Here is a 24,247-nt window from a genome sequence, read left to right as displayed (position 1 = left end):
ATGCTGTGTCCATGCTGCGGATTTTTCCGCGGCGGATTTGCCGCGGATTTTGATCCGGAAAAATCTGCAGCATGTCAATTATTGTTGCGGATTTTGGTGCGGATTTTGGGTATAGAATGGGAAAAAAAAAAAAAATCCGCATCAAAATCCGCGGCAAATTCGCGATAAATCCGCGGCAAAAAAAAGGTGCAGATTTGCCGCGAAAGTCGCGGATTTTCATGCAGAAAAATCCGCAGGTACATTCTACCGTGGACACATAGCCTTAAGCGGGCTTTACACGCTGCGACATCGCTAATGCGGAGTCGTTGGGGTCACGGATTTTGTGACGCACATCCGGCCGCATTAGCGATGCCGTTGCGTGTGACACCGATAAGCGATTTTGCATCGTTGCAAAACCGTGCAAAATCGCTAATCGGCGACACGGGGGTCCATTCTCAATTATCGTTACTGCAGCAGTAACGAGGTTATTCCTCGTTCCTGCGGCAGCACACATCGCTGCGTGTGACGCCGCAGGAGCGAGGAAGCTCACATTACCTGCCTCCCGGCCACTATGCGGAAGGAAGGAGGTGGGCGGGATGTTACGTCCCGCTCAGCTCCGCCCCTCCGCTGCTATTGGGCGGCGGTTCAGTGACGTTTCAGTGACGTCGCTGTGACGCCGCACGGACCGCCCCCTTAGAAAGGAGGCGGTTCGCCGGTCACAGCGACGTCGCCGGACAGGTGAGTATGTGTGACGGCTGTGGGCGATGTTGTGCGGCACGGGCAGCGATATGCCCGTGTCGCGCAACAGATGGGGGCGGGTACCCACACTAGCGATATCGGGACCGATATCGCAGTGTGTAAAGTAGCCTTTAGGCTATGTGCGCACTGGGAAATGGAATTTTCTTGAGAAAATTCCGCATGCTCTCAAAGATTACCGCACCCGCGGTAAAAAACCACGGGAAACCGCACCCGAAAACCGCATGCGGTTTGCTGCGGTTTTACCGCGGTATTATTCGCGGTATTGCCGCGGTTTTGCCGCGTGCGGGTTGGGATGTGCTTTATTGCATTCAATGCAATAAAGCACATTGAAAAAAAAAAAAAAAAAAAAGTCATTTAATTCTGAGATAGTAGATAGACAGAAGAATAGATAGAGGGATAGATAGATAGACAGACAGAGGGATAGATAGATAGATGACAGATCGCTGCATTTCCCACGGTCGGCAGTGAGTTCACATTACCGGCCGTGGGAAATGACCGGTAATTACCTCTGCTGTCTGCTGCATTCATTCAGCGCTGTGTCTGTGACAGTCGCGGCTGGATGTAAGCAGCGCAGGAGCTGTGGATTACGCCGGAGCGGTGGATTACGCCGGAGCTTTGGTGCAAGAGGGGTTAATAAAATGGTGAACGAGGCTTGTTTGTTTTATTTAAAATAAAGGATTTTTCGGTGTCTGTGTTTTTTTCACTTTACTTACGGGTTGATCATGTCAGCTGTCACATAGACGCTGCCATGATCAAGCCTGGAGTTAATGGCGGTGGTCCCCCACCATCATTAACCCCTTGTATTACCTTGCTGCCACTGCTACATGGCAGCAAGAAGAGCCGGGGACACGCCGGTGCTGCCGCATAATGCATGCGACAGTCCCGGGGCAGCTGCGGCTGATATTCTCGGCTGCCGGAGGGGGAGTGAGGCGGGGGACATTAACCCTGCCCCTCTCCCTCCCCAGCCTGAGAATACCGGGCCGCCGCTGTGTGCTTATCTCGGCTGGAAGGCAAATATGCAGCGGAGCCCACGTTCTTTGTTTTCTATATTTCCGTTTTCTTTCTATGTGTGTTCTATGTGTCTGTGATGTCTATCTGTGTCTGTGATGTGTCTGTGTCTGTGATGTGTTTGTGTTTACTCTATGCACGGCTTCCTCTTCCTGTAATGACATCACTTCCCTGCAAACCGCAGACAAGCGATGTACATTACCGGAGGTAAACCGCGAAATACCGCAGGGAATAACGCAGGAAAACGCAGTGAACCGCACTGAATTTGCTGCCTGCGTTATTCCCTGCGGGATTTCATGATTAACATTGGAGTCAATGGAGTGAAATCCCGCAGCGATGTGCGGAAAAGAAGTGACATGCACTTGTTTTTGCTGCGGGATTCCCGCAGCAAAACATGCAGCTGTCAAATTCCGCCCAGTGCGCACAGGATTTTTTTTCTCCATAGGATTTGCTGGTGATTCACTGCAGAGATGTTATGAACATTTTCTGCAGCGAAACATGCAGCAAATCCGCGGAAAATCCGCGGCAAAATCCGGTAAGTGCGCACATAGCCTTACTCTACAATTTCTCTTAGGGGCCCATCATAATATTTTTCTTCAAGCGATTTTTTAACTTGTCAGCACATTCTACGTATGCTGTCATTTGGTTTTGTAGTTTACAGATCTGGGGCATGTAAGGGTCATCTAATGCCAGGAGCTAGGTGGATCCTCCAGGTATTAAGCTCTATAGAAGAAGGGCTTTCAGTGCCCAAAGTAATGTGAACATTTCCAGGTTGCAGAGAATGTTTTGGTCTAGCGGAAATATGGTGATCGCACAATTGTAATATGGCTGGACTGCACCACTGAGAAAGCAGCCACAGATGACTGGGAAGAATCTGTGACTTCTCTACATTAGTGGTTACTACTCACCTGGATAGTCATATGTAGCAATCTCCTCTTTACACCACTCATCAGCCCTCACATATGTCTCTGTAGTATTAATATGGGTCAGATCTTCAGCCTGAAACGAATATTGTAAAAGTCACAGACACATGGAGAAGTCACATCTATGATCAGCTCTAATCCTGCCATCTCCACCGTTCTCATTACACAAGTATAAAACATATAATACTGGTGGATAAAACAAGACTGAGCAGAAGACCTTCACAGCCTACACATCATAGGGAGATTTCATGACACCTTCTCTCCATCTACCTGATGATCCTGAGGAACATTGGGATCTTCTTGTTTACATTCCTGTCCGAGAAGAGGATGGGGACATCTCTCTGGTGTTGTCCTCTTACTGGATAGAACTGGAGGAAACACATACAGGGACTGAATTAGTTTTTTCCATACAGATAATTGTAGGCCGTGTGTATTTAGTCATGTCTATTACCTGGTGATGTGAGGGGCTGGGGAACCTCCATCATGACGTCCTTGTACAGATCTTTGTGTCCTTCTAAATACTCCCACTCCTCCACGGAGAAATAGACGGTGACATCCTGACACCTTATAGGAACCTGACACATACAATGATACAGTCATCCCCCGATCCCTTCATAGCATTACTCTATAATGTCCCAGCATTCCCAGCAGTGTCACCTCTCCAGTCAGCAGCTCAATCATCTTGTAGGTGAGTTCTAGGATCTTCTGGTCATTGATGTCCTCATGTATCGTGGGGTGAGGTGGAGGCTCTGTAGTTGGGCTCAGGGGTCTTTCCCATCCCTCAGACATAGGGGCCTGACAGCGTTCGCTAGACGTCTTCTTCACTACTGTGTAATCCTGGTTATGGAGAGACACAGTAATAAATCTCACTACAGACATTTCCAGAGTCCTCACCTCTCCAGTTCTGTCCATCTGTTATTCCCATAGATAAGAATGAAGTAATGTGACGTCATCAGAATATCTCACCTCTCCAGTAAGCCGGAAGAGGATCTCTAGGGTGAGGTGTAGTATCCACTCCACCATCTTGTCCCTGTCCTTATCCATAATTGATGAGTCAATGAAGAAATTTCTCTTATTCAGAAGATCACTGAAAAGATCCGATATTTTAGGAGCCTGAATGGGGCAGAAGATGACGATGTAAAATCATAAAGAATCCAGGGTAATAATACAATTACTGGAGATAATAAAGGGACAAATATGAGGAGATAAAATGTGTGTTACGGGGGGCTGTCTGATAATAAAACCTAAAGGAATATCAGACAGTCAGGGTGCACCGTGCAAAGACTCTGCTGCAGACTATGGCAGAGGATAAGGGGTATATATAAGTGTGCCACTGTAAATAATAATAGCACAAGTGCAGAGTGCAATACCTCTGTTAAACCCACAGAGGAATATAATTAGAAAAATAAAGCAATTCCTCCCTTACTTGGAGGGTGTGTAGAATGATCTCTGTTAATGATCACAGAGACAAAAGCAGTGAGTGTGAAATGGCACCTACCTAGGTCCGTTCCTCTAGTGGTGCCAGGAGACGGACAGCAGCGTAAGCTGCACAAAGCTCCTACCTGCGTTCGCTCCACTAGTGTGCGAGGACACGAACCACTAGATATGGCACCTGCCTAGGTCCGCTCTTCTAGTGGTGCAAAAGAGACGGACAGCAGCATAAGCCGCACAAAGCTCCTACCTCTGTTCGCTCCCCTAGTGTGCGAGGATACCAACAACTGCCAGATGCAGTAAAAGGAATGTTACCCTAGCGGCAACATCCACCTACGAGTAGAATCACAAGGCCCAGCCGGACCATGTGCCTCAGGCACCTGCCTATGTCCACTCCCCTAATAGGTAAGGATACGGACTGCAGCCGAAGCTGTAAGGTATAAGAACGCTACCCTGCCGGTAGCGCTCACCTAACATAGACAGAGAGATGCCTGGAGGAACGTGCACAGAGCATCTACTCTCATGCATGAACCAAGAGAACTGAGCGCCAGGCGGCGTGCGTCAGGATCTTATATAGACAATGTGCCCAAGATGGAGGACACCAGAGCCAATCTGCTGCCAGAATGACAGCAATGATGTCACACTGGCCTATCACTGAGCAAAGCGTCACAAGCACATGACCAGCGACCAATCGGCATAGAAGGTGTCAGAGACATGTGACCACGTGTCACAAGCACATGACCAGCGGCCAATCAGCTTAGAAGGTGTCAGAGACATGTGACCTCGTGTCAGCGATGATGTCACCCGCACATGTGCAATGGCTCCAAGATAGGACTTAGTCTCCAGCGCTTGCACATGTGCAGTAGCAAGAAATCCGGAAATAGTCTCCAGAGCCACAGCAACCGTAACAGTACCTCCCCCCAAGGGACCCCCTCCCGGCGACGCAGGTAATCGGCAACTAAGTTGGGAGCATGGACAGCCTACTCAGGCTCCCAAGAGCGATGTTCCGGGCCGTAGCCCTCCCAATCTATCAAGAAGAACCTGCGCCCTCTAACCATCTTAGAACCAACTATGACTCGTACCTCATAGCTAGAGCGAGAGGAATCAGAGGCAGGAGAGTGCACTTCACGAGCGTGAGGTAAAATAGCCGGCTTTAGTAGTGAAACATGGAATGTGTCATGGATCCTAAGATGGACGGGTAACTTCAATTGGTAGACTACAGGATTTACCTGTCGAAGAACCTCATAAGGACCCAAGAAGCGAGGAGCAAATTTGACAGAGCTCACTCTAAGTTTCACGTGTTTTGCAGAGAGCCACACAAAGTCCCCTGGAGAAAAGACAGGACCGGCCGACAAAACCGATCGGACACCGTCTTCATACGGTCCTTAGCTGCTTGGATCGACTCTTGAGTCCGATCCCAAACCTCTCTGGCATTAGTTGCCCAGTCGGCCACAAGAGGAGAAGGTGCAGCAGCGGGAAACGGTACCGGTACCCTAGGGTGTTGCCCATTATTGAGTACGAATGGTGTCTGCCCAGTGGCCTCAGCCAGCGAATTCTTAAGGGCAAATTCTGCCCAGGGTAGGAGGGAGGACCAGTTATCGTGGTTCTCAGCAACAAAGTGTCAAAGGTATATAATCATGGATTGATTGGTACGCTCAACCAAACCATTGGTCTCCGGATGGTATGCCGAAGAGAGATTCAACTCAATTTGCAGAAGGCTACAAAGATCTCGCCAGAAACGGGAAGCAAATTGCGGGCCTCTATCACAAATGATACGATCTGGCATCCCGTGAAGCCTAAAGACATGCTTGAGGAATAGTTTGGCTAGTACCCTGGAAGACGGGATTCTCGATAACGGTACGAGATGAACCATCCGGGAGAAATGGTCCGTAATGACCCACACAAATCTATGTCCCTGTGAACACGGAAGATCACCCACAAAGTCCATGCCTACCACCTCCCATGGTCTATCTGGCACTGGTAAAGGATACAAGAGCCCAGCCGGTCTCTGCCGTAATGGACGGTTGTGAGCACACGAGTAGCAGGAACCGACATATCTCTTGACGTGGCTGGCTAAGTGTGGCCACCAATACCACCTCTCGAGTAACTCTTGTGTCCGCCTAATACCAAAATGCCCACCCACCTTTGAGGTGTGGGCCCACGACAGTATATCATCCTGTCGATCAGGCGGAACAAAGGTCTTGCCCGGTGGGATTTGGTCTAAAGTCACAGGGGAGAGCGTATGAAAAACCCTGGAGGGAAGGATAAGACGAGGTTCGTCAATCTCTTCCTGGGTAGAAACCATAGAGCGAGACAGGGCGTCTGCCTTGTTATTCTTACTCCCAGACAGATAGTTGATGGAGAAGTGAAAGCGGGAGAAAAACAAGGACCAGCGGGCTTGGCGAGGATTCAGACGTTGAGCGGTTTGTAAGTACGTCAGATTCTTATGGTCTGTATTGACCTGGAAAGGATGTTTCGCTCCTTCCAGCAAGTGACGCCACTCCTCCAAGGCTAATCTCAGGGCGAGCAGTTCCCTATCCCCAATGGTATAGTTTCTCTCTGCCGGTGAAAAGGTTTTAGCAAATAAGAAACACGGCCTTTTTCTACCTGCACCGTTCTTTTGATACAAGACCGCACCAGCACCCACTGAAGAGGCATCAACCTCCAAGAGAAAGGGCTTATTCTCATCGGGTCTTTGAAGAACGGGAGCAGTTGAAAAGTGTCTTTTTACTGCCTCAAAAGCCTGAGATGTCTCAGTAGACCAGACTTTTGGATTAGCACCTTTCTTAGTCAAGGCCACCAAAGTAGAGAAATGGGGTATGAACTGCCTGTAATAATTTATGAATCCTAAGAAGCATTGCACCGCCTTCAAGGAATGAGGTTCGGACCATTCCAGGACAGCAGAGAGCTTTGCAGGATCCATAGCCAGACCCTCTTGTGAGATAATGTAGCCCAAAAAAGGCAAGGATGACTGCTCGAATACACATTTTTCGAGTTTAGCAAACAATGAGTGCTCCCTTAAACGGGAAAGGACACGAACGACATCCTGATGATGAGTCTCCAGATCAGGAGAAAAAATCAGGATGTCGTCCAGATACACCACGACGGAGGATAACAGTAAGTCCCTGAACACATCGTTTACGAAGTCCTGAAATACTGCGGGTGCATTACATAAACCAAAAGGCATGACGAGGTATTCATAGTGACCATCTCGGGTGTTAAAAGCGGTCTTCCATTCGTCACCCTCTCGAATTCGTACCAAGTTATACGCACCCCGCAGATCCAACTTCGTAAAAACCTGAGCTCCCCTCAGTCTGTCAAAGAGCTCCGAAATTAAAGGTAACGGGTATTTGTTCTTTATTGTGATTGCGTTGAGACCCCTGTAATCTATGCAGGGACGCAAATCACCCTCTTTCTTCCGAACAAAGAAAAACCCAGCTCCCGCGGGAGAGACAGACTTACGAATAAACCCCTTCTCTAAACTCTCTCTTATATAGGTCGACATGGCCTCCGACTCAGCTATCGACAGGGGGTAAACCCTGCCCTTAGGTGGAACCGAACCAGGGATAAGGTCTATGGCACAGTCATACGGCCTATGGGGTGGAAGAACCTCAGCACCCTGTTTGGAGAACACGTCAGCGAAATCCAAATAGGGTGTAGGTATGGGAGAGAGATCAGTTGATGCAATCGCAACGACCTTAGGTGATAAGGGAAGACATCGGGACTGACATTTCGAACCCCTACTAACAATGCTGTCGGACTCCCAGTCAATGTGAGGAGCATGAGTCCGAAGCCATGGGAGACCCAGAAGGATGTCGTCTATACCCTCAGGCAAAACAAGAAAAGAAATCTCCTCTATGTGACCCTGAGACAGGGAAAGGCGCAAGGGAACTGTCCTCAATGTAATGGAGTCAGACAACATAGTCCCATTAACAACACGGACAGGAATAGGCGCCTCTAACATGATAGAGGGAATATTGTGTCTCTTTACAAATCCCGAGGACACAAAAGTCCCGTGAGCTCCGGAATCCACAAAAGCCATAATAGGCCATGTATTCTCAGAGAATAAGAGCTGACCTTGGATACAACACTTAGAGGGTGCAGAAGACGTCTCTGGTAACCCCCCTCTAATAGTTACTAGGCCTGGGAGTTTCCCTGACGACTAGAACACTTGTTGGCATAGTGCCCAGCCTGACGACATACGTAACATATAGGAGGACCAGACTTGCGTAGCCTGGAGGACGTATGACCTAACTCCATAGGAGTGGGAGATGTTTCAGATGCTGAGGAAGATGGTAGTGGACCCTCAACAACTGGAATAGCCCGATGCTTAGGGCGTGAGGAAGAGACCTCGAGTCTACGTTCCCTGTGGCGTACGTCGATCCTCGTTGCTACTGTGATCAAGTCCTCCAGAGAAGCAGGGACCTCACTAGTAGCAAGGGCATCCTGGACATAGCCTGCCAACCCTGTCCAGAAGATAGGAATCAACACCTTCTCTGGCCAATCTAGTTCTGCCACCAGAGTTCTAAAAGCAATGGCATAAGAACTAGTGGATAACGAACCCTGAGATAGATCTAAGAGTCTCAGAGCCGCATCATGGGTAACCTGCGGACCCATGAATACCGCTTTAAGAGCATCAAGAAAGTCTTGATGTCTCAGAGTAACCACATCAGAGCGCTCCCATAAGGGAGTCGCCCATTCTAAGGCTTTGTCCTGAAGTAAGGAGATGATAAAGCCTACTCTGGACCTCTCCGTAGAGAAGCGAGAAGAGTTGATCTCTAGGTGTATCTGACACTGACTAATGAAACCACGACATGATCTGGCATCACCAGAATATCTGTTTGGCAGAGCAAGTCGAGGATCATGTACAGATGTCACCATGGTCTGAGGTTTATCCTCTATACTCTTGAGCCGTGACTCAAGTACTTGTATGTAACGGTGTAACTGCTGATATTCTGCCATAACTGCCAGACCCTTGGCTCAGTCCTAATGTTACGGGGGGCTGTCTGATAATAACACCTAAAGGAATATCAGACAGTCAGGGTCCACCGTGCAAAGACTCTGCTGCAGACTATGGCAGAGGATAAGGGGTATATATAAGTGTGCCACTGTAAATAATGATAGCACAAGTGCAGAGTGCAATACCTCTGTTAACCCCACAGAGGAATATAATTAGAAAAATAAAGCAATTCCTCCCTTACTTGGAGGGTGTGTAGAATGATCTCTGTTAATGATCACAGAGACAAAAGCAGTGAGTGTGAAATGGCACCTACCTAGGTCCGTTTCTCTAGTGGTGCCAGGAGACGGACAGCAGCGTAAGCCGCACAAAGCTCCTACCTGCGTTCGCTCCACTAGTGTGCGAGGACACGAACCACTAGATATGGCACCTGCCCAGGTCCACTCCACTAGTGGTGCAAAAGAGACGGACAGCAGCATAAGCCGCACAAAGCTCCTACCTCTGTTCGCTCCCCTAGTGTGCGAGGATACGAACAACTGCCAGACGCACTAAAAGGAATGTTACCCTAGCGGCAACGTCCACCTACGAGTAGAATTACAAGGCCCAGCCGGACCATGTGCCTCAGGCACCTGCCTATGTCCGCTCCCCTAAGAGGTAAGGATACGGACTGCAGCCGAAGCTGTAAGGTATAAGAACGCTACCCTGCCGGTAGCGCTCACCTAACATAGACAGAGAGATGCCTAGAGGAACGTGCACAGAGCATCTACTCTCATGCATGAACCAAGAGGACTGAGCGCCGGGCGGCGTGCGTCAGGATCTTATATAGACTCTGTTCCCAAGATGGAGGACACCAGAGCCAATCCGCTGCCAGAATGACAGCAATGACGTCACGCTGGCCTATCACCGAGCAAAGCGTCACAAGCACATGACCAGCGACCAATCGGCATAGAAGGTGTCATAGACATGTGACCACGTGTCACAAGCACATGACCAGCGGCCAATCAGCTTAGAAGGTGTCAGAGACATGTGACCTCGTGTCAGCGATGATGTCACCCGCACATGTGCAATGGCTCCAAGATAGGACTTAGTCTCCAGCGCTTGCACATGTGCAGTAGCAAGAAATCCAGACATAGTCTCCAGAGCCACAGCAACCGTAACAATGTGTAGATGATGTATTCTCTCTTTTTTCGTTTGGACTGGAACGTAGGGTGAATTGCTGACTTAGACATCTCCTCCCGTGCTCCCAATCATTGGCTATGTTGTTCACTGCTTCATCAACTGATTGGCTGTAGGAATCACAACCTTGTTGGGACTGACCAGGAAATGCACAAAACTCGTAATGGGGGGTCATTAATGTGGTACTATTTTTATTGTTTTACAACATTCCATTTTTTTCCCCTGACATCTATTAAGGAAACCTACAGTATGTAATTTAGAACACATATCAAGCAGAAAAAAATAAATGGACATGAGTGCTAAAGCCACATTCAAGAAGTTTATTAAGCCCTTAGGTGCTTTACAGGAATTAAATCAATGTGGAAGGAAAAAATGAAAATGTTACTTTTTCCCACAAAAGTATTGCATTTTCATAAAGTTAACACGAGAAAATGGACCAATTTTTTGTCAATTTCTCCTGAATGCACTATTCTCTCTTATATAGTGGAAAACTACTATTTGGGCGCATAGCAGGGCTTGGAAGGGAAGGAGCGCCATTAGACTCTTGGAGCGCAAAATTGGCTGAAATAGATAACAGATGCCATGTTGCATTTTCTGAGTCCATGATGTACCTAAACAGTGGAAACCCCCACAAGTGACCTTATTTTCGTGAGCACCTTCAACCCACAGATGCTTCATAAAATTTACTATCAAAGCCATGAAAAAGAAAATCATTTTTTCCTACAAACATGTTGCTTTTGCCCAAAATTGTAATTTTCATAAAGGTAACAGGAGAAAGTGAATCATACAACTCATTGTGCAATTTCTCCTGCATACACAAACACTGCATGTGTTGAAAAAAACACTTTTTGGGTGCATAGCATGATTCAAAAGGGAAAGAGTGTTATTTCAATATCAAAATTGGGACATTTGAGGCAGAGGTTCAGCTCTTCTGGCACCTGGGGGCTCAGTATAAGGAGTCTGCAAACTATTCTAGGAAAATCTGTGTTCTGAGGGTCAAATAGTGCTTTTTCCCCTCTCTCAAGTCATTATGACAGACTGCTCTTCCATAACTCTAGTTTATGTCTCATTTATCGACACTAAAATCGGTATCAGTAATACTGCAGGAGATATTCATTACACATGAGAGGAGAAATAACGACTCCATAATGAGGACGACATCTTCATCCTCTACTACCTCTCTATAAACATATTTGGTCACTGACTTCATCACCACCAGCCGCCTATATGAAGGTTTCCAGTCTTCCCCGGGCTGTAATCTTTTATCTCATTAGATGTCATGTCTGATTCAGTGATTCATACACAGAAGTTTGAGGCATTTATGAAGCTTGTTTGGAAAAACATTGCGAACAGGAATTATGTGATGTCAGTCTCTACAGTGTTTTATGGTGTTTTTTTACTCTTGGTATCTTTTTTTATTTTCTGTCATTTTGCCCTTAGGTTTCTTTATATTAAATAAAAACATCATAAAACAAATGTGTTAAAATGTTCCAAAATAAACTTGGCACCAACAACACTTGTAAAACACCATGGTAGAAGTGTGAGACAAATACGGTGCATGTACGTTGAGGGAACGTTATTGGTACAAATGTAAAGCTAATCCTGCCAGTTTAACTATTTCTCAAAAGCAACTATGGCAACTAAGAAAGTTGACGGATGTACGGGGCTCCCTTGTGCGGCCAAAGTATCATCCTCAACTATTCAATTTTGGGGGTTGCTGGGTTACTATGGTGCCTGGAGGCTGAATGATGGTCTAAGGAGCTGCAATGTATAAAAGTCTATTGAGCCAAGCTGGAGGCAGTGGTGGGGTGAGTGGTACCATATTTTGGATGTCATCTTGTAGTATCATAATGAGTGTAGGGGGATGTCAGTACTGTGGTAATTACAAAAGCATATCCAGTGGCACTCAATAATACACCGTGTGCAGAATTATTAGGCAAATGAGTATTTTGATCACATGATACTTTTTATACATGTTGTCCTACTCCCAGCTCTAAAGGCTTGAGAGCCAACTACCAATTAAGTAAATCAGGTGATGTGTATCTCTGTAATGAGGAGGGGTGTGGTGCAATGACATCAACACCCTATGTACGGTGTGCTTAATTATTAGGACACTTCATTTCCTTTGCCAAAATGGGTCAGAAGAGAGATTTGACGGGCTCTGAAAAGTCCAAAATTGGGAGATGTCTTGCAGAGGGATGCAGCAGTCTTGAAATTGCCAAACTTTTGAAGCGTGATCACCGAACAATCAAGCATTTCATGGCAAATAGCCAATAGGGTCGCAATAAGCATGTTGGGCAAAAAAGGCGCAAAATAACTGCCCATGAATTGAGGAAAATCAAGCGTGAAGCTGCCAAGATGCCATTTGCCACCAGTTTGGCCATATTTCAGAGCTAAAACGTTACTGGAGTATCAAAAAGCACAAGGTGGGCCATACTCAGGGACATGGCCAAGGTAAGGAAGGCTGAAAAACCACCACCTTTGAACAAGAAACATAAGCTAAAACGTCAAGACTGGGCCAAGAAATATTTTAAGACTGATTTTTCAAAGGTTTTATGGACTGATGAAATGAGACTGACTCTTGATGGGCCAGATGGATAGGCCAGAGGCTGGATCAGTAAAAGGCAGAGAGCTCCACTCCGACTCAGATGCCAGCAAGGTGGAGGTGGGGTGCTGGTATGGGCTGGTATCATCAAAGATGAACTTGTGGGACCTTTTTGGGTTGAGGATGGCGTGAAGCTCAACTCCCAGACCTACTGCCAGTTTCTGGAAGACAACTTCTTCAAGCAGTGGTATAGGAAGAAGTCGGTATCGTTCAAGAAAAACATGATTTTCATGCAGGACAATGCTCCATCACATGCATCCAACTACTCCACAGCGTGGCTGGCCAGTAGAGGTCTAAAAAATAATGACATTGCCCCCTTGTTCACCTGATCTGAACCCCATAGAGAACCTGTGGTCCCTCATAAAATGTGAGATCTACAGGAAGGGAAACAGTACACCTCTCGGAACAGTGTCTAGGAGGCTGTGGTGGCTGCTGCACGCAATGTTGATCGTAAACAGATCAAGCAAATGACAGAATCTATGGATGGTCGGCTGCTGAGTGTCATCATAAAGAAAAGTGGCTATAATGGTCACAAATTTTTGGGGGTTTTGTATGTCAGAAATGTTTATTTCTAAATTTTGTGCAGTTATATTGGTTTACCTGGTGAAAATAAACAAGTCAGATGGGAATATATTTGGTTTTTATTAAGTTGCCTAATAATTCTGCACAGTAATAGTTACCTGCACAAACAGATATCCTCCTAAGATAGCCAAATCTAAAAAAAAAAAACCACTCCAACTTCCAAAAATATTAGGCTTTGATATTTATGAGTCTTTTGGGTTGATTGAGAACATATTTGTTGATTAATAATAAAAAAAATCCTCTAAAATACAACTTGCCTAATAATTCTGCACACGGTGTATAAGGATACATTGGCATTGCATTACTCTTATAAAAATATTAGACAAAGGAGAAAAAATCATAGCTAATGTGAAAAATGAATAAAAAGACATAGGCATTGCATTACTGCTTTGGAAATATTGACAAAAAGAGATTCTTAGCTTATGTATTGGCCAATCCATGTGAGCCCGATAACCAACGGCAATGTAATCCCATTATATCGGGAACCTAACTGTAAATGCCTCTATGTGTGTCTCAAACCTGCGTGTCTGGGCAAATAGGTACCTGGCTAAATAAGATGGTGGACACACCCTGGCTATGGGGCAGAGTGCTAGGTCAGTTCATCCCCCACCCAGCGGGACTGCTGGTGGGCGGGGGAAGCAGTGCATATGCATTAGGGTAATGAGCGGCCCTGGAAGTAGTGTTTCAGAAGCACAGAGACTGGGAAGTATATAGCACATGCTTTATTTTTATTATCTTTCTTTTTCCTTTGTTTTTTAATTACCTGAGAACTCCGGGCCCCGTATCGGTACTCAGGTACTAGGTAACCTGCAGGGATCCGGACTTTTACAGTTCAGGTTTGCCCATCACTATTCTCACAAATCATAAAGTGAATCTTCAATGAAAATTAACAAGTTCCGGCTGCTACAACTATGAATTAACAAAATCTAATGTCCAGGTCCCAACCGTCCTGGATACAGAGGACACTGCCCGATTTCTCGCTGCACCTGCTGTCCCCAGTGTTGTGTCCCATGAATGGGAACAACCTGTTGTATATAATTCTTGCATTGCATATTTTTCCTCCTATCAGGAAATTCCTTTATTGTTGCTAGGTAGATTAGACTGTATGACGTTTGTCCCTATGTACCTCCCTTAGTTGGCTTCTGTATAGAATGCTCCTCCCTTCTCCTTCAGTTTAGTCTAGAGAAACCATTGCTGAAGAGACATGCCTAAAACCCTGTACAGATTATTCCTTTTCACCTGCATTTACTTTGTACTTAATACAAGATTCCAGAAGAAAACTACAGCGTTTCTCCTTGTCTTCCTACAAGTCATCGTTGTGCTGAGTTAACACTATCTGTGGAAGCCGTAGAGTGAGTAAAATCATACAGTTATCTAAGGGACTGATAATTAGAGCGGTTGGATTCACTGCTATAAGGAAGAGACAGAATAGTGAAAAGGACTAGCTGTGACCGGGATTAGTATACATATATCAGTAAAGAACCTGTTTCCAGGAGTGCTATACTGCACACAATCCAGAGAAAGGATTACCCCAAGGGGCTGATAACAAGCTACAACATAAAACTTTATAGCAGCTTCAGACAAAGTGCCCTGTAAAGTAAAAGTATTAACCTGTTATCACAACTGTGTGCAGCTATAAACCTAGAATCCCCCATAAGCTAATTGTAAATTGCAGCCAGAGACTTGGCAAATACTTCCTGCAAAACAGACTGCTGGCTGCAGAGATTGCAACATTGTATTGATCTCCATGACAACCAGTGCAAAGCAGCATTCACCCTTCCTGATGGAGTCAAAGAGAACAATTTCCCTACCTGCTTTAAAGCAACAAGAGGAAGACATGGACTCACACTCAAATTACAGTGAAAGATCTAAGCGGTTGACCAAACCAACATGGAAGGTTAAAGAGAACCTAGAAACAGCCAGAAGTGAACTATTTACCCAGACAGCATTATTGTGGCAAAGAGTGCAAAAACAAGTGACTGTTTTATCTGTGCCCGGTGCTCATGAGCTACCATCAGAGGGAGCCCTGGAACAACTGTACTCAGCATACCGGTCCTACAAAGAGATTTGTAAAAAATATTCCTCTACCCTGCTGAGAGCAAATACGTCTGAGTCTGAAAAAGAACTACAGGACTTCCAACAGCTTAATGCTGAACGAGACCGCACCGTGCGACATTGTGAGAGAGACTGAAGCAAAAATTGCGCAAATGTCAGGAGCGGCATCTTACAAATCCAGGTCCATTAAGAGCTCAAGGCACTCACTCAAATCAGGCTCATCAAGGTACTCAACCCTCAGCGAGCAGCTCATAAAGGCGTGCGCTGAAGCAGAAACAACAAAAGTAAACGCCATCTTCGCCCAGAGAGAAGCAGAGATGAAAACAGAATCTGCACGCAAGGAAGCAGAGATTAAAGCAGAATCTGCACGCAAGGAAGCAGAATCTGCACGCAGAGAAGCAGAGATGAAAGCAGAATCTGCACGCAAGGAAGCAGAAATTGAAGCCCTTCAGAAGGAATGTGAACATGTGGCAGCCATGGCAAGGCTAAAAGTCTTTGAGCAAGCTCTGGGTGGGAGCCAAGAAGGCAGCGCCAGTTTGTGTGATCTCGACACAGAAGACTCACTTAAGCGTACAAGAGATTACGTGCTGAGCCAAGCCGACGAACCGCCAACTACCATCAACATTCCCATCAGTGCTAACACTCCAGAGCCTCAAGACACTGATCCACCTACAGCTTCCAGCCTTCCAGGTCAGTCCAATGCACCTCAGACTTTTAAGCCTGAACCAGCTTCATATTCCAATGCACAGCCACACTCTGCGCATCAGCAACCTCCGTATGCCCATGTCTACATGCAACCTAACATGCCGGCAAGGCGCTACACTCCCAACAACTATGTAGTTCCAGCCCCGTATACAACAGAGATTGTACACACCAAACCGATCACTGGTCTAAACGCCTACGCCACTCCATACTTTCCCATGTTCCCGAACCAAGAAGCTACGAATCACGCAACCAGCACCACGCAGTCAACAAATGTGCCCCAAACGTCGCAAAGATCAGACATGTCCGACTTTGCAAGGTACATGATCCGCCGAGAACTCACCAACACCGGTCTCACAAAGTATGACGACCAGCCTGAAAACTACAGAGGGTGGAAGTGTGCCTTCAAAACCGCAACGCGTGACCTCGGTATTACAGCTGCTGAAGAGCTGGACTTGCTAATCAGGTGGCTAGGGCCACGGTCTACTGAGAGAATCAAGAGACTCAGATCCGTCTACATCAGCGACCCAACAACTGGTCTCGCAACCGCATGGGACAGGCTAGAGAAAGGCTTCGGCAGTCCTGAAGCAATTGAAGATGCATTGCTGAAACAACTATACGATCTTCCCAAAATATCTAGCAAGGATGCTTCAAAGTACCAGGAACTCAGCGACCTGCTGTCCGAGCTCCAGCTGGCCAAAACAGACACACACCTACCTGGCCTCAGCTACCTGGACACCGCTCGTGGGGTGAAACCCATAGTCGCCAAGTTACCTTACAACGTGCAGGAAAGGTGGACTACGGTAGGAACAAACTATAAAAAAGAGCACCAAGTCTACTTCCCTCCATTCTCCTACTTCTGTGAGTTCATCAATGGCATCGCGGAACGTAAGGCAGACCCCAGCTTCACCTGTGGAGAACCCACCGACTCCACTTCACCAGCTCCCAGGTATGAGGGCACTCATCAAAATGACAGAAAATGTAGGGGCCCAGTATCAGTCAAAAAGACCGATGTTCTACCACCTACACCAACGTCAGCACCAGACAAGGGCAATGAAGGCGGGAAGGCGGAAAATCCAAACCGCCAGTGTCCAATTCACAATCTGCCACACCCCCTGAAGAAGTGCATTGGCTTCAGGAAGAAACCCCTTCAAGAACGAAAGGAACTCTTGAAAAGGTTTGGGGTATGTTTCAGGTGTTGTGCCTCTACAGAACACCTTGCCAAGGACTGTAATGTTACAATTAAGTGTATGGAGTGTGACAGCACAGATCACGTACAAGCGCTGCACCCATCTCAGCCTGATCCTGCACCTACAACTTCTCCTACCACAAGTCATGGCGGGGAGAGTACAGGCCAAGCTGCAAACCACCTCACAGTATCCTCCTCGTGCACCGCAGTCTGCGGAGAAGATCTCTGTGACAAGTCTTGCGCGAAAATATGCCTAGTAAGGGTATATCCCAAAGGTCACCCAGAAAGGGCCGTGAAGGTGTACAGCACCCTGGACGACCAGAGTAACAGGTCACTTGCCAGGTCTGAACTCTTCGACTTGTTCGGCTTAAAAGGAAATGCCTATCCTTATACACTAGGTACTTGCAGCGGCATCTCAGAAGCTTGCGGAAGAAGAGTCAGTGGTCTCATGGTAACATCTCTTGAAAATACCGTAGAGATACCTCTACCGACACTCGTCGAGTGCAACCAGATACCGGTTAACCGGGAAGAGATTCCAACACCAGAGGCAGCTCTTCACCACCCTCACCTGAGAACTATTGCCAGCAAGATCCCACCTCTTGATCATAGTGCAAAAATCCTGATTCTGATTGGAAGGGACATTCTCCGGCTACACAAAGTACGCCAACACATCAACGGGCCACACGATGCGCCATTCGCTCAGCGCTACGACTTAGGCTGGGTGATCATAGGAAACGTCTGCGTAGGCAAAGTGAAGAGTCCCGACGCGGTCTCCTCCTACAAGACGCACATCCTCCCAAACGGTCGCGGCACTCACTTTCAACCATGTCCGCATCACTACGGGGTGAAAGAGAGGCTGAGCGACACCAGGTGGCAACAGCAGCCTCCCGACTGCGCGGACGCATATCATCTCTGGGATGACGACTTCGGGTCAACAGCGTTCGAGTCTACAAATGAAGACAACAAATTGGCTTCGATGAGAGAAGACAAAGAATTCATAAAGATTATGGATAAAGAGTTCTCTCAAAATGACTCTAACAGTTGGGTAGCCCCATTACCCTTTCGGTCTCCAAGGCCAAGGTTGCCAAACAACTCCCAGCAAGCAACCGCAAGGTCCTCCTCTCTAAAACGCACTTTGGAAAGACAACCAGAGATGGAGAAATGCTTTGTCGAGATTACGCAAAACATCCTCGACAGAGATCATGCTGAACAGTGGCACCACATTCCCACCGAACAAAATCCAGCTGACCGAGGAACGAGACTCACTGCTGCATCCAAACTCGGCGACAACATGTGGCCGACACCTCCAAGTATCTTATACGAGGAGATCTGCGATAACTACGCCGGCAACATGTACGAGCTGGTGGAACCAGAATCTGACAAGGAAATGAGACCGGTCGTCTCCGCTCGCTACACTTCAGTACCATCAAAACAGAAGTTGAGACCTCATCGCTTCAAGCGCTTCACAAGTTGGTCATCTGCGGTACGAGCCGTAGCTCGTCTTATTCACGTCGCTCACTGTTTCACCAACTACAAGTCTTCAACGTGCCACGGCTGGCACATGTGTGTGATTCGTCCAGTCACCGAACTCGTGCTACTTTTACCAAAGGAGGACGTTACATGAACTAACTTTGTCGTTGGACACTGCCACGGCGGGGAGCGTACCTTTCCTTACCCCTGCTGTACGGAGACACAACTGTCCGTGTCCAATTGAACCTTGAACTTTTCCTTTGGATTAAAACTTTTCCGTTGGATTATTGGGTTGGAGGAAGAGTTGGCATGTTTGCGGCTTCCCCAATCTGAAGATGGGTTTGTTGAACTTGAATTCATGTTTAAAATTTTTCTACTTTTTCATTTTTTACGCAAGGACAATGCGTCATCAACAAAGCATGGACTTGAATTCAGTGCATTACGTTGCATTTTTTGTGTTGTCTCTTATCTCGTTACAGGTTTCGTGACATCGAGGGACAGAATCGACTCCTTACGTCGTAGAAGGACTTGTGAAATCATATGATTTCAGATGGGGAGTGTTGTGTCCCATGAATGGGAACAACCTGTTGTATATAATTCTTGCATTGCATATTTTTCCTCCTATCAGGAAATTCCTTTATTGTTGCTAGGTAGATTAGACTGTATGAAGTTTGTCCCTATGTACCTCCCTTAGTTGGCTTCTGTATAGAATGCTCCTCCCTTCTCCTTCAGTTTAGTCTAGAGAAACCATTGCTGAAGAGACATGCCTAAAACCCTGTACAGATTATTCCTTTTCACCTGCATTTACTTTGTACTTAATACAAGATTCCAGAAGAAAACTACAGCGTTTCTCCTTGTCTTCCTACAAGTCATCGTTGTGCTGAGTTAACACTATCTGTGGAAGCCGTAGAGTGAGTAAAATCATACAGTTATCTAAGGGACTGATAATTAGAGCGGTTGGATTCACTGCTATAAGGAAGAGACAGAATACCCAGCATCTACTGAATGCCCCTCACTGTATACGGTCATCTGACAACTTCTCCTGCTGAGGGAGAAAGGAATGGTGAATGGTGATAAGGGGCGAGGAGAGAAATATAGAGGAGCACGGTGTGTTTTATCACTTCTCTAGAGATGTGAGGGGGGAACATTACACTGTGTGGGGGAAGAAAGGGGCCGAGGACAAGAAAGGGGCCGAGGACCGAGGGCAGAAAGGGGCTGAGGACTGAGGGCAGAAAGGGGCTGAGGACCCGGGGCAGAAAGGGGCCGAGGGTAGAAAGGGGCCGAGGACCGAGGGCAGAAAGGGGCCGAGGACTGAGGGCAGAAATGGGCCGAGGACCAAAGACAGAAAGGGGCCGAGGACTGAGGGCAGAAAGGGGCCGAGGGCAGGAAGCTGCAGAGGACTGAGGGCAGAAAGGGGCCGAGGACCAAGGGCAGAAAGGGGCCGAGGGTAGAAAGGGGTCGAGGACTAAGGGCAGAAAGGGGCAGAGGACTGAGGGCAGAAAGGGGCCGAAGACTGAGGGCAGAAAGGGGCCGAGGACTGAGGACAGAAAGGGGCCGAGGACTGAGGGCAGTAAGGGCGGAAAGGGGCCGAGGACTGAGGGCAGGAAAGGGGCCGAGGACTGAGGGCAGAAAGGGGCCGAGGACTGAGGACAGACGGGTTTCCTCACTTCCGACTTCTCATAGTTGGGGCGTCTGTATCTATCAGAGGAAAAGGAACAAAAACCTCACGATTCATAGAAATCAGCGAGAGAAAAACCCCAAGAAAGTCTCAGAGCTGAAGGGGTTAATGCCCCCTGCCCCAGTAATGGGGAATCTCCACATACCTCCTCCTGCAGAGCCGCACACTAGGTATATTGTTGTGGCTAAATCCCAGTGGGTACAAGGACCTGTGGGCGTGACCGGATTCCTTAGTGGGCATGACGGATTGTTTGATGGGCGTGGCGATGTTTCCTTCCGTCCACTATACTGATGCAGGCTCCGCCCCCTGTACCCGCTCCCATCTGCAGCTCTTACCCCCAGACCTCCGCTTCTATTATAATCAACTCAATGCTGACGTGGACTTAGAACAATAATCTATCTTCTTGGTATGAGCAATGTCGGTGGAGGCCCCGCCCCTTTCTGGTCACATGGGCGTGACGTCGGCAGAGATCCCTCTGGCCACTGGGATTTAGACACTACCCTAGATATATGGCTGCTCTGTGCTTCCAGGACCTGTGATGATGTCACATGGAGGGGAGGAGTCAGGGGTCACATGATCAGCTCCTCAGTGTATGCAGGACTCTGCTGTGCTGGGTGTCATGGTGCTGGATGAGGGGAAGGTTATGTGTGGGGTCAGGAGGGGTTTACAGTGTGGATGTAGCAGAGCCGTGTGTGTAGCTAGGGGAACTATGTGTGTACAGAGCGGAGCCGTGTGTGTACGGCGTGTATGTGTCACGCTAGGTATGCGGGAGAACTAAGTGAATGGCAATTGGGAAGGGAAACCCTGCGTCTATGGAAGGGGAAGATGGTGACCCCTGACCAAGCCGACCTATGGCCCCTGGAGTTCCTCGCCATCCTAGATAGGTTCCTGACCCTAGTGCTGGGCCCTAGAAAGAGAAAGGGTGGGATGAGCTCTTCATTACCCCACTAAACAATAAATAAGACACAAGGAGAACACACAGAGGAAAGCGCATGAACAATTTATCTCCAGATGCCTCGGGAAGAAGTTCAGCAAATAGCAGCAATCCTACAAACCGCCTGCTTGCATCCAGAGCTTGTAAAGGAACTGAATATCACCAGCACAAGTCCAGGGAAAATTAAAGTATTTAAACCCAGGGGCTAATACAGACGATTAGCAGATGGAGAGAAAAGGAGCTCTGCAGGGTCCTAGAGGGAAAAGGATGAAAACCCAGCAGAGGAAATACCTAGTACACTGAATACTAACAGCAGGAATAATAGAAAGTCAGGGAGCATTTTGCGCAGCCAAACACTGTGACCTTCTATTGATGGACACCATAGAACTGTCTGTCACCCGGAGCAGTGTGTGTATGACATGTGCAGAGCAGAGCTTTGTGTGTACGACATGTATGATGCGCAGCAGAGCGTGAACAGAGTGGAGCCGCGTGTGTACGATGTGTGTGGAGCAGAGACAGGTGTATATGATGTGTACTGAGTGGAGCCGTGTGTATAATGTGTGTGGAGAGGAGCCATTTTAGAGGTTCAAGTATTATCTTGCATAAAATGCTTCAGATCTGGAACAATTTGACATTGAATTTAGTAAGATTGTTAAAGTGGATGTCAGGTGCCTCTCCTGCTTCAGATTGGAGCTTCTACAATAATATCATGAGCCCACACATGAGCACGATCAGTAGGTAGAGTAAATTACACAGGTATGTAAAATTTGGGTTTCTGAACAAGTTTTACAAATCCAATAACTAATTATTTTGTTTTCTTATGCCCTGATTTAAAAAAAAAAAAAAAACAAAAAAAAAACCTATTTTTAACCATCATAGCATGTGAAATCACATACAAACGAGATGAACAAGAAAAATCTTTATTGTAGCCAAACATATACACTATATTATATTTATACATGTATTGACCATTCATTCTGCAACTGTCACAGGGAGATTTGCACAAACTTTGTCGACTGTCATGACGGTGTTGGGCTCTGTTTACATTGCAGATTCTGACACTCCTCTCAATGGTTTTCCTGGTGCCTAGGATCAACACAGGTAGACTCGGGCCTCAACTTGCTGTTTGCTGAGTCATAGGCAGGATAGGCAGGCTAATTGCTGTCAATCTATGCTAGTCTGCTTGTTAGGTTCCTTTGCTCGCATGTGTGGGGAGGCCAATCACTTTTAGGCCGGGACCACACGGGGATCTACTGCGATCTTCGCATGACACTCGGCTCACGGTGACAGCACAGCAGGAGCCAAGTGTCATGCGAGAGTCACTGCAACTCAGGTCCGATCATGCTATCGGACCTCAGCTGCGGGGGGCGGGCCGGCACTGAGGAGGAATTTATCTCCCTCTCTCCTCCATTGCCGGCTATTGCCATTCTCGCCCTGCACTCGTGGTACACCGGTGTACTGCGAGTGCAGTGCGATTTTTCTCTCGCCCCATAGACTTGAATGGGTGCGAGAGAAACAAGACTTGCATTACAATCGCAGGATGCTGCAATTGTTTTCTCGGTCCGATTAGGGCTGAGAAAATAATCGCTCATAGGTGCTGGAACATAGGCTAATATTGGTCCGAGTGGAATGCGATAAAACATCGCATTCCACTCGCTATGATTTTCATGCCGTGTGTCTAAGGCTATGTGCGCACGTTGCGTAATTACATGCAGTTACGCTGCGCTTTGTAGCGCAGAGTAACTGCATGCGTCCTGCGTCCCCTGCATAATCTATGAAGATTATGCAGGAGCCGTGCGCACGTGGCGTCTTGGAGCGCAGCGCTATGGCTGCTGCCCGAAGCGCGCATTCTAAGAAGTGATATGTCACTTCTTCCGTGCGCTCTGCATGCAGCCCCTGCTCTGTCTATGGGAGGAGCTGCAGTCAGAGCGCATGGAATCGGGTTTTTTTTTTTTTCACTACGGACATTTTCTGCAGCGATTTGAAGCGCACGTGTGCTCTTCAGATCGCTGCAGAAATTTCTGCAGTGACTGTACGCAACGTGCGCACATAGCCTTAGGCCTTACTCCCCTTCTTTTGAAGCTGGATAAAATATTCTACCAATGCCAGCTATAGCTTCTATGTTGGTCTTTGAGGTGTGATGTCCCAGATTGTCCGGTGAAAATTGTGCTATTTGCTTGTTGCGGTTGTGGAGTTTACCCTTGTTGTGTTGTAGCTTCCTTACTTCTCTTGTGTTTCCTCCTGAATCTCTTATCATCTTTACCTCTGTGTGTGCGCACTGTGTGACAGAGTTTTGGTTTTTACCTTGTCTATCTACATTTGTGACTTTCATTAGACTTTTGTCTCATCCTTCCCTGGGGAGGGGAAAACAGATCAGGACTGGAGAGGAGCAGGGCCAGGAAGGAGACTCAGGCATTCCCACCATTGGGATATTCCTGAGAATAGGGATAGCTTAGGGCCTCCTAGCTTGAGGGACAGCTTAGGTGCCCTGGTTGCCAGCTATCCCAGAGTCATAGAGACAGCAACTTTATTGGAAATTAATTCTTATTTCTTTTCGTCTCAAACTTCTAATGATACTTCTTCTCTTATAGAATTCCTGTGCATCTATGATCTATATCTGTGAAGCATGTACCAGTACTACCTCATCATGTTCATGCTCCATCCATATATGCTGAAGAAATCTTGCTCTTTACTAACGGCACCAAACTATTCAGAAAAGTGGTCTAAGTAGGAATGTAAAAATTGTAACTTCAAATTCATCAGACAACCCAAGATTTTTGTTCTCATTGGCCAACTTTT

At 47.1% G+C, this 24,247-nt stretch overlaps 1 protein-coding gene across 1 annotated transcript in view; it reads right to left on the bottom strand.

Annotated features, from left to right (window-relative positions):
- Nucleotides 1–20,815, bottom strand: part of LOC142312961 (uncharacterized) — a 142,550-nt gene extending 121,735 nt beyond the window's left edge. The window contains exons 1-6 of the mRNA XM_075351949.1: nt 20,660–20,815; nt 3,636–3,782; nt 3,327–3,506; nt 3,121–3,244; nt 2,940–3,037; nt 2,655–2,745 (exon numbers count right to left, since the gene is read on the bottom strand). Of these exons, the coding sequence (XP_075208064.1) occupies nt 2,655–2,745; nt 2,940–3,037; nt 3,121–3,244; nt 3,327–3,506; nt 3,636–3,713 (571 nt within the window). The 5' untranslated portion in view covers nt 3,714–3,782; nt 20,660–20,815. The remainder of the gene's footprint in view (nt 1–2,654; nt 2,746–2,939; nt 3,038–3,120; nt 3,245–3,326; nt 3,507–3,635; nt 3,783–20,659) is intronic.
- Between the last annotated feature and the right edge of the window lie 3,432 nt (nt 20,816–24,247).

The sequence above is a fragment of the Anomaloglossus baeobatrachus genome, chromosome 5 (assembly GCF_048569485.1).
Source record: "Anomaloglossus baeobatrachus isolate aAnoBae1 chromosome 5, aAnoBae1.hap1, whole genome shotgun sequence".
In the NCBI taxonomy this organism is placed as follows: Eukaryota; Metazoa; Chordata; class Amphibia; order Anura; family Aromobatidae; genus Anomaloglossus; species Anomaloglossus baeobatrachus.
Note: the sequence above shows the minus strand (reverse complement) of the source record. Positions and strands in the feature narration are given on the sequence as shown.